The sequence below is a fragment of the Orcinus orca genome, chromosome 11 (assembly GCF_937001465.1).
Source record: "Orcinus orca chromosome 11, mOrcOrc1.1, whole genome shotgun sequence".
Lineage (NCBI taxonomy): Eukaryota > Metazoa > Chordata > Mammalia > Artiodactyla > Delphinidae > Orcinus > Orcinus orca.
In genome coordinates, this window is record NC_064569.1 from 86,194,870 (window position 1) to 86,206,364 (window position 11,495).

Below are 11,495 nucleotides of genomic sequence, written 5' to 3' on the forward strand. Positions count from 1 at the left end.
GTTAACCATCTGTCCGGTTTTCTGCAATCCTGGAAGTCTTGCAGGGGTGTGTCATTCTTTCCACTTAAGATACTACAGTCAGGCTCCATGTCTTTCGTCATATTCTATTCAACCAATTTTCAAACTCATGACCAGGAAATTTCATGTACCATGGGCCCACCAGTGGAAGCTCTGGGCACAAAACTCAAATAGCAACTTAAGAATGCTAGCTCAGTTCCTTTGGGAAGACTACTCAGTGCTTCGAGAGCAGCTGAGCAATGTCTTAGATGAAAGGTATTTCCTCTCATTTTCATGCGTAGTGCCTGATACGCTGAGCACTAAAGAAATATTTATATATTGGACGGTGCCTAAAGAAGTATCAAGGGACCACATAAGAGACCATATCTATTCAAGGGACTTTTGTTAATGTGTCCAGCACAGTGGGAATTTAAAATACTACATTAGTGATAATGGGATCTACATTTCAGAAAATAACCCATTAGGCATAGAACGGAGAGTAAGCTAGAGAAATGTCTTTAATGAGATGATACCAAAGGCACCTTACAAAGAACAATCCATTAAGGTTCGTTATTTTCCTGCAAATGAATTTCAATTCCTTCTTTCTTTTTCTAACCTATCTCAGGTAAGAGAATAATAACTGACCCAAAAGCACCCCCAATAAACTGGAAGAGGAACCCCGACGTTTGAATCATTCTACCTTTGATTTTGTTGACAAACTCTGGTGGACTTCACAGTAGTACATGCTTATCCTGGTTTTGCCCGAGGTCTTTAAGGCTAAAAATACCTGCTCTCAGACCAATGTACTCTCTTCAGTACGAATTCTTATCAACAGAAGGATCAGAACAAACAAAACAAAAATCATGGATGTGACCCACTGGATCTCATAACCCATTAATGGATGTCAATGAGTAGGTGAAAAACATTGGTTTAGAATTCTTTATTACATCTCTTTAAAATACACTACTTGAAAAACAAAGATTGTTAAAAGACGTTTTGAGAACCTACAGTGATTGGTCTATCACTCTACATTCATTCATGTATATACTTCTGCCTTCATCCAATATTTGATGAAACGTTGTGTTGGGATCTGAGATTCAAAGGTGATCAGAACCAACTCTGTCTTCCAGGAGCTTACAGTCTACTGGGGCCTCTCAAAGGATCTGGGATCCCCTTGGGACCGTGTCAATCCTGGGTCCAAATTTAGGCTCTAACACTAATTTGCAGGGAACACTAGAGGTAATGAATTACATAAAGTGCCTACCAGTGCCTAATACACAGATGATGCTGATTATGAAGAAGATAATGAACTTTGCTTATAACATGTTGGACACTAAGGGTTTCACATGTTACGATTTCATTTCAACACTAAAGCAACACTATTATCTACACAGTTATCTATAAATGTCATCTAATAGGAGAGAATCTTTTGGTATTTGTGGTGCCAATGCTGGAGAAGTCGTTCAATGTTTATGATGATTCTCGTTCCTTTCTTTGCTATAACAGTATATCTAAGAGAATGAAAAAGAGTGATACAACTGGATTGAGGATATTTAATTTTTTAAATACTACTGATGTCCATTTAGTTGAGTCCTATTTATTGTTTTTAATACTCTTAGAAATAAAATACATAGAATGGAAAATGAGCCACAGGATGAAAAGAGAGGGCTTGTATAAATGTCCTCCATAAAGAGAGTAGAAAGAAAACTAAAACTACCATTTACTCTGTACTTCCTATGTGTCCGACACTGTGCTGAGCACTAAATATTACTTCATTTAATCCTTCCGACAATTTTATGAGGTAGACACCACAGTTACATTAATCCCATTTTAGAGATGATGAAACTGAGGCTCATCAAGGTTAAGAAACTTGCTCAACCTCCCACAGCTGGGAAGCAGCAGGGTTGCAATGTAAACCCAGGTCTGGCTGGTACCAATGGCCATGCTTTCTCCACCGCAGGAGGCTGCATCCACCACCTAGCAAAGGTGGGTCTCATCAGTGGGCATGCTCTTTGGCCCACAGCCCACCATTCTGTCTGGAGGCAGGATGCTGACTGCTTGGAGCTGACTTCTCTTGGGTCATCCTACTATCATGCTCTCACCTGTGATAACTGCCAAAACTACATCACAAGTTTTTTTTTCTTTATATTCTGAACATGTTTACCATGACATCCATTGGAACTGACAAAAACACTCCCGTCTTCCCTTTCTAACTTAACTAGGCCATGATCATCCTTGAAAAAAAATATACCCAGCTATCTCAGACACTGTTTTAATATCCACATTTATCAGCTCCGCATCTGCTTAAACATATTTGGAAGAACAAGAATGTTCGGAGACCTAAAGAAGGAATAAGACCAAGGACCAGGCAGGTATACCAGTTGCTCGAAAGTTCCACAAAAAAAATCCGAAAGACTGGTGCATATCACTTATAAAGACAATAACAGCAATCATTTATGGAGTTACTATAATATGCAGGCATGAAGATACTTTACATATGTTATTTATTCTTCATAAGAATTAAGCAACTATTTTTATTCTAATTTTACCCATGTTGAAACACAAGCGGTTGTGTTTGAGTAACCTGCAGAATCAAGATTTAAATTCCATCCTTTTTCTACTACCCTACACTCTCAAGAGTATGCATGGACAGAAAAACGAAACCAAACACCTTAGCCTTAGCTCCACATTACCCTCTATCTTAGAATAAAGAAACTGGGTGTCATCTAATAAACTAGTTCTAGACATTTTTCACTCCTAAGAATAGCATCTAGTTATATAATGGCACAATTTTAACAGCTGTGATTGTAAAATATACACACGCACACACACGTGTATATTTTATATATATTTAAATATATTTTAAATGTTTTAATATTTATCATATATAAGTATATTATACATATATATATTTTTTAAGGTAAAAACAATTAAAACTCTTATTCCCATAGTGTGGGAGAGGGAGAGAAATGTCTCAGTAGAACCAAGCCTACTGAAAGGAAAATGTATCATAAACAAAGAGTACAGCAGGACAAAAGCCCTCCACAATGAAGACAAAACCACTAGGTAATGTTTTGAGGCATCCTGCTTGAGTTAAAAAAGGCCTGTCTGCAGCAGCTCAAAGCAGCATTTGTGTTCCTATCACAGCAGCATTCACACAGTACTGCAACTGCTGCTTTCCTTATCTGTCTCCCAGAACAGACTGTGAACCAGCGGAGGGAAGGCATTCTTATCTTATTTGTCATTACATTCCCAGCATCTAGCAGCACCTAGCGAGGAGCAGAGGCTCGCAAACAGCAATGGAGACAAGTAGCTTAATCCCTAAAACATTTCATCTTTCATACACCAGAGGTAACCAGAAATAATACATGTATGCACAAAGACTTGTCTTATAATACACTGTGCAGCACTGTGAACTTAAAAGGGCATGAATAGATGTGTATAAGGTCAGTCAACTGCTATTCAGCTCTTCTTGGGTCACTGAGCTCAAATATAAAAGCTTTTGTGTTCATTTAATGAATCCTGTGCAACCAGGTTACTGGAGCAACCCTCATAAATACTCTACATAAAACAAGAGGAAACAATAGATGGTTTCTTAAGATCACTTCCTTTTAGTGAAACATTTTAGGTCACTGATGACAGAAAAGCCAGGTGCTAGGTAGCTGGGCTAACTTGAACAACATAGGCCGACTGCCTGGGTTCCAATCCCGGCTCTGCCACTTGATAATGTATAATCTTGGGAGCAAGTTATTTAACTTCTCAGCTCCTTGGTAATTTTAATACAGTACCTACTTCAAAAGACTGTTGAAAGGATTAGCTAAGTTAACATATGTAAAGCACTGAGAACAGGGCCTGGCACATAAAAATGCATGTATGACACAGGTGTTTGCTATTGCTTTTATTCTTTACAGATAAAACTAAGGAGTTGGATTAGATTCCTTCCAGTTACAAGTCTATGAATCTCCTTGGCAGTAAAGCTGCATTAGGCACATACCCCATACAAAAGAGCTAAATATGTTTTGATGGTTATCAAGGACCTTCCTGGAAGTTTGCTTCCATTCAAACCTCACCAAGAACCCTCACAGGGTGACACCCACGTCTCAAAAGCAATGACAAATTCCCTACATAAAGAGGAACATTAAATAGAAATGACAATGCCTCTTAACCTCTTCTTCCTCATACAAGCTCAGTTATAAATCTTGCAGATATGTTAGACTTGTAAGCCCCTTAAATATTATCTGCTCTGTGACCCTCATTCTGCAGATGAGAAAACCCAGCCAGTCACAGGATGAGGATGAGTGACTTGCCCAAATCAAATGATAAGTTAGTGTTAGAGCCACAATTAGGACCCAAGTGGCCTGACTCGCTTGCCAGTCCGCTGTCTCGTACCTCATTGCTGAGCACATTCTATAAACAACTCAGAACCAGTGCCAATTCACTGATGTGAGAGCCAAAAATTCCAAATGTAACTCCTCTGTGAAGGCAACATGGAGAATCAGTTAGTGCCACTTCTTTAACCTGGCTCAGCCATCACCATGTCCAGTTAGGAAAGCAGTATATCTTTGCACCTCAGTTTCTCCAACTACAAACCAAGTGGAAACCCCTGTTCAAAATGATATCATTAGAAATTCCACAATATTATCTTCAGATCGCACGCAACAGGTGTGAGGATGGACAAAATGACTTCTACCCAGGGTTTTGATCCCATTAAAATGCCAGAAGTTTAGAGGCTTCAGAGAGGCCTTTGAGAAGTCAATCAGACCAGCGGATAACAATTAAAAAAAAGAAAAAAATCACAGCTTGCTTACACTTTCTTACTTGCCTATGTAAAGAAGATCACAAAGAAATGGGCACAAGGCAACTAAGCACACAGTCCTTTTGACTACTAATTCTGAACTGGAGAGATGCAGAGTGGGTGTAGGTAAGTCCATCAGAGGATCATCCCGGGGAGGCACAATTCACTAAGAAGAAAATGGAAAGGAAGCACAAAGGGATGAGAAACGGTGAAAGGAAAAGAGGTTACTCTTACTCTAATTTTTCAAGAGTTGAGATACTAGGGAATAAAGAGAGGTATTTAAATAACCCAAGGATGCAGAGCCTCTAGGGCAGATATGAAGCTGGGGAAATGTTAATGAAGAACAAAGGTTCCCTGGGGAAAGGTGCACTGACTTATGAAGTAATGTCATTCTGCATACATTTACTACATTTGCACACCAGCTTTCATCTGCAGAGCTCAAAGGGCTTGATTCTCATCTCGGGTGCGCTAATGAAGTTCCCCTGTGCGGCAAATAGGGCAGGTATTGTAATTTCCTCTTCACGAATGGGAAAACAGGGCCAAAGGGAGGTCTGACACCGCTGGGGAAGAGGTCTAGGCTCTCTGTATCCCACTCCTGTCCTAAATCCACCAGGTCCCATCATATCAGTAGTAGTAATAATAAGTAAGACTGACTTCTTATTTTGTACCAGACATTGCCCGCGAACAACTTGACAGGCGTTTCCTTATTTAATTCTAACAACTCTAGGAGGCAGGCACAATTATTCCTATCTTACGACAAAGCTGAGGCAAAAAAAAGATTATTTGCCCGGGGCACTTGGTGGAGCCCAAGCGTAGGCCGAGCAGCCTCGGTTTCAGCTGAGTTTGGAAAGGGGTCGGGACACAAAGACTCCGGCCGCGGGGGGCTTTCCCGACGTCTCCAGCCCTTTCTGAGGGATGCCGGCTCCCGGAGCATCCCGGACTCAAGACACAGGGCCGGGCCCGCCCCCTCTTCGCCCCCGAGGGGGCCCGGCGTACTCCCAGCCTCCACCCCGGGGCTGGTAGGGCCTCCTCGGCCTCAAGCCCTCGGGCGAGGGGGACCCGGGCGGCGGGAGGTACCTGGGGGCTGTCCTGCAACGCCTCCTCTAGCAGGAGCTTGTCCACGGCGGGCATGGTGCCGCGCGGCGGGGCCGAGGGCCGGACGAAAGCACGGAGGGCAGGTGACGCGGCGGCCGAGAGTGCTCGAGGATCAGGCGACGAGGCGGACGACGTTCTGTGCCCAGGGCGGCCCCGCGTGCGCCCACGCCTGGCCAGTGAGTGACCGCCGCCCGCCCGCCGGCCCTCCTCTCCGCCCAGCCCTCAGCGGAGCCGGATCAACAGGAAGTGTGGCGAGCGCCCGACCCGGACACCGGAAGTGTGGCGGCCCCGCTTTCCCCCCGCGCCCACCTCTCGCGGGAAACCGCAGACCCCCACGGGTCAGCCAGGCGCCAAGTGAACGTCTAGGGTGTTAGGCTCAGCAGTTAAGGGGCCGAATCTTATGCCGGTCAATGCATCTAAAGCCCAGAAGGGGGAACTCAAGAGCGGAAAGATAAGGTTTTATCTACTTGTGGCTATCCAGATTTTTTGAGTCAGGGAGATAGGAGCTAACAGTTTTGCTGATTTGAAAATCTGTGAAATGCTGTGTGAAAATCCCGCGCTTCCCGCACCACTTTTTCTACGTAAATCTCAGTGCCCTCGTAACAGCTCTAAGAGCAGAGAGATCAACTAGTTCTAGGGGAAAAAAAGGGGATAACTGAATCATCTGTGATATTTAGAAGTAACTTTTTGGGAAACCACAGCTATTTAATTTGGCCAATATGATTAGGGCTCGTCCTCGTCGATTGCTGTGTTTTGTCATTTTGGAAAGTTTCATAATCAAGTTTTTAGAAGTGGAAGGGATAGATAATCTAGTTCAGTGTTGTCATTTAGAGATTAAATAATAATAATAATCAGCGACCCAAAGAATGAAGTGATTTGGTCAGAGTCAGTTAACGAAAGAAAGCTAAAGAAAGAAGAGAAGGAGGGAAGAAGGGGAAGTACTTGACATCTTTTAACACCAAAGGCAAGGGTTTCAGAATCTCCTTCTTTAGGAATCTGTAAGATTTGCGTAATAGGACACGCAACCAAAAACAAACAAAAACGGTCAGAATATGGTAAAATAATACAAATTCTGTGTTTTATAGAAACACTTAGGTATATTAAGGCACAATCTGAATTGCCAACACCTCTGAAAGTCTGATCACATGCTGCCTGATCACTTGAAAACTCCAAGGCCATTCATTATTCCCTGTCTGGCTCTAGATCAGCACTAACCTTTCCTGAGCCATCGTGTAGGCTCCATGGGGAAATCATCCAGCATCCTTTCCCCACCATATTCTTTCTTATTCTTGGGTAGAACCATGCTCACACCGTGTTTCATCCTTTTTCTGTATTTTATTTATTTATTTTTTTTGCGATACGCGGGCCCCTCACTGCCGTGGCCTCTCCCGTCGCGGAGCACAGGCTCCGGACGCGCAGGCTCAGCGGCCATGGTCCACGGGCCCAGCCGCTGCGCGGCATGTGGGATCCTCCCTCACCGGGGCACAAACCCGTGTCCCCTGCATCGGCAGGCGGACTCTCAACCACTGCGCCACCAGAGAAGCCCCTTTTTCTGTATTTTCTATCAAGTACCATTCAGTTAATTTCACCTCATATACTCTCCCAGCTCTTTTCTCACTGAAATCCTCTTGCACAAGGTCAGACCCAAGCACTTCCTGCTCCCTTCCTGGCCCCAAAGATCACTGAACAGGCATCGCCTTGATTGTCATCCAACATGACTTACCCAGTAGTGCTTTTTCTTTCTACGTGTGGGTCTTACTTCCTGTATAAATAGTAAGCCTCTCTGTGTCACCTTCCTTCTATTCTGAATACTGAGACACATAATAACAAATACAAGTTTGCTGTTTATGACATGTTCATTTCTTCCAACTCTTTTCCAATACTTAAGAGAAATTTCCCTCGACCTTCCATCTTGCTTTGTTCCTACCCTTCCATCCAACTGGAAACTCAACATTTGTTAATTGCCTACCAAGCAAACAATAATGATCATGCTGATAAGAATAGTATAAGACTGTGCCAAGGGAGAGAAATGCATGCATTTTTATTTGAAAATAGATGTAAAAAGGAAACAGTAGGGCTTCCCTGGTGGCACAGTGGTTGAGAATCTGCCTGCTAATGCAGGGGACATGGGTTCGAGCCCTTGTCTGGGAGGATCCCACATGCCATGGAGCAACTAGGCCCGTGAGCCACAACTACTGAGCCTGCGCGTGTGGAGCCTGTGCTCCGCAACAAGAGACGCTGCGATAGTGAGAGGCCCACGCACCGCGATGAAGAGTGGCCCCCACTTGCCACAACTAGAGAAAGCCCTCGCACAGAAACGAAGACTCAACACAGCAAAAATAAATTAATTAATTAATAAACTCCTACCCCCAACATCTTCTTAAAAAAAAAAAAAAAAGGAGATAGTACCCTCCAGAACACTTGAAAGGTCTCAGAAGTCCCCTTTGGAATTACCACATTTTTCATGCACCACCTCATCTCCTAATTAAAGTTACTTTTCCTCAATCACCAGTATTCCAAATTGTTTAAACCGCATTCTGACACAATGCCATTACTTTTCTACATTTTATTGCTACACTATTGGCTAAACAGCCTTAGTGGGATTTCTTGGCACTTAAGTACCATTTATAAAATTGTTTCCGTGGGAAAATGCATCCCAAATTCAAACCAACTAAGTTACAAAACCAATTCTGGGAATACAACACATTTGCAAACTTAATTTAATTAATTTCATTCATTAATTCATCCATTTAATAAATATATTAAATAATATAAATATATAAATAAATATATATTTATATATAAATAAATATAATTTATAAATATTATTCATTTATTTATTTATATAAATAGAAATTTATATATAAATAAATATTCATCCAATTATTCATTCATTTAAATATATAAATATATTTTTTAAATATAATATTTTTTAAAAAAATATGCTCGATGTTAAGCACTGTATCTCTCACTCATTTTACTGTCTTTATTATGACCCTCATTTAAATTCTGAAGCCAAATATTCTCCTCTTCAACAGATAATCTGTGCAAAACTATGTAAGAGGAATTTTCATGTAAACATGAGAAATTTTAAAAAATGTTTCATACATCTTTATTTCTTTAACACCAAGCTCAGGACCTGGCTTTTAATTGACTTTCAATGAAAATTTGCTCAGTGAGTGAAGGAATTCAGTAACGGTATCAGTTAGGGTTAGATTTGGCTGTAACTAATAAGAAAAAGATAATAGTGTCAAGCACCATAGAAGTTTATGTCTCTTCCGTATTTAAAAAGCCCAAGGGGGTAGCATGGCCTTCCATGGTGTCAGTCACAGATTCCTCTATCCTGTCCTCTGGCTTTCCTTCCCAAAGTCACTCCATGGCCCAAGATGGCTGCTGGCCTTCCAGTCATTAAGTCCACCTTCCAAACCAGAAGGTTGGAGAAAGCGACAGAGGACATGTTTCAACCAGAAACTGCACATACCACTTCTGCTTACATCCCATCGTATAAGCCAGAAATTAGTTGTGTGGCCATATATAACTACAAGGGAAGCTGGAAAATTGACCTCTTCCCAGGCTTAGTATGCCCAGCTAAAAACCAAGGATTCTCCTCATATACTGCTGGTGGGAATGTAAAATGGCACAGCCACTGTGGAAAATAGTTTGGCAGCTCTTCAAAATGTTAAAGTTATCATATGACCCAGCAACTCCCTCCTGGTGTAAACCCAAGAGAATTGAAAACATCTGTCCACACAAAAACTTGTACATGAATGTTCAGGGTAGCATTATTCATAATAGTCAAAAAGTGGGAAACAATCCAAATGTCCATCGACTATAGATGGATAAACAAAATATGGTATTATGGTATACCCATACTATGGAATATTATTTGCCAATAAAAAGGAATGAAGTACTTATGCATGCTACAATGTGAATGAACCTTAAAAACATACTAAATAAAAGAAGCCAGACACTAAAGATCACCTAATATAAGATTCCAACTATAGGAAATGTTCAGAATAGGAAAATCCATACAGATAGAAAATAGATTAATGGCTGCCAGAGAGGATGGAGGGAGGAGAGAATGGGGAGCAACTGCTAATGGGCATGGGGTTTATTTGGGGGGTAATGAAATAATTTGGAATTAGATAGTGATGAGGGTTGCACAACCTTGTGAATCTACTAAAAATATTGAGTTGTATACTTTAAAACACTGAGTTTTATGATATGTGCATTCTATCTCAATAAAAATAAATAAAAATTTTTAAAAATTCAGGGGTTCTATTATTAAAAGAAAAGAGAAGGGGGTAATAATTTGGGGACAATGGTTTCTGCCACAATTCCCTAGAATGAGTTAGTCAGAAAAGATTCTCTTTAGGCTACGTTTAGGTTAATGGAATAGAAGGAAAAGAAAGTTCTATAAAGAAGAGTATGTGCCACCTCACACCAGTCAGAATGGCCATCCTCAAAAAGTCTACAAATAGGGCTTCCCTGGTGGTGCAGTGGTTAAGAATCCGCCTGCCAGTGCAGGGGACACGGGTTCAATCCCTGGTCCAGGAAGAGCCCACATGCCACGGAGCAACTAAGCCTGTGTGCCACAATTACTGAGCCCGCGTTCTCGAGCTGCACACCGCAACTAGAGAAAGCCCGTGCACAGCAACGAAGACCCGATGCAGCCAAAAATAAAATAAATTTATTTTTTAAAAAGTCTACAAATAATAAACGCTGGAGAGGGTGTGGAGAAAAGGTAACCCTCCTACACTGTTGGTGGGAATGTAAGTTGGTGCAGCCAATATGGAAAACACTATGGAGGTTCCTCAAAAAGCTAAAAATATTTACCACATGATCCAGTAATCCCACACCTGGGATTGGAATTATATATAATGGAATATTACTCAGCTGTAAAAAAAAAAGAATGAAATAATGTCATTTGCAGCAACATGGATGGACCTAGAGATTATCATACTAAATGAAGTAAGTCAGACAAAGACAATTATTATGATATAACTTATATGTGGAATCTAAAAAAAATGATACAAATCAACTTATTTACAAAACAGAAACAGACTGACAGACATAGGAAACAAACTTATGGTTACCACAGGGGAAAGGGGAGGCGAAGGATAAATTAGAAGTTTGGGATTAACAGATACACACCAGTGTATATAAAATAAAAAACAAGGACCTACTGTATAGCACAGGGAACTATATTCTTCTGCCCTCGTATAATTTCTAAGTGTTCTTCAGGAGAGAGGAATGTCACGAAGTCTCCGTATTAGAGAACTCTTACTCATACAGAGCTGATTTCCCCCATGTTCTCCTAGCTGAGATGAAAGAAGGCAGAGGGAGAAGTACTGCATAGATCCAGGCATGAAGAGGCTACCCCCTCTCCCGCAGACCACACTTCCCCTTCAACCCATCCCTCCTCCCTCACCATCCCATACTCACTCTTTCTTCTATTCCACGTCTCAGTGAATGACTTCACCCAGGTGCTGAAGCCAGAAGTCTGCAGTCAAGCTATCTTCCTCTCCCCCATGGAATGACTTATCCAGCCCTAGAACTCTGCCCATGAATTCCTCACACTTCTACCCCTTTCTCCCCATCCCCCTGC

General features: G+C 41.6%; 1 protein-coding gene across 1 annotated transcript in view; it reads right to left on the reverse strand.

Moving 5' to 3' along the window:
* The window catches only part of APPL2 (adaptor protein, phosphotyrosine interacting with PH domain and leucine zipper 2), a 52,727-nt gene extending 46,583 nt beyond the window's left edge, over window positions 1–6,144 (reverse strand). Inside the window, exon 1 of the mRNA XM_004269429.3 lies at window positions 5,870–6,144. Coding sequence (XP_004269477.1) covers window positions 5,870–5,923 — 54 coding nt within the window. The 5' untranslated portion in view covers window positions 5,924–6,144. The remainder of the gene's footprint in view (window positions 1–5,869) is intronic.
* Between the last annotated feature and the right edge of the window lie 5,351 nt (window positions 6,145–11,495).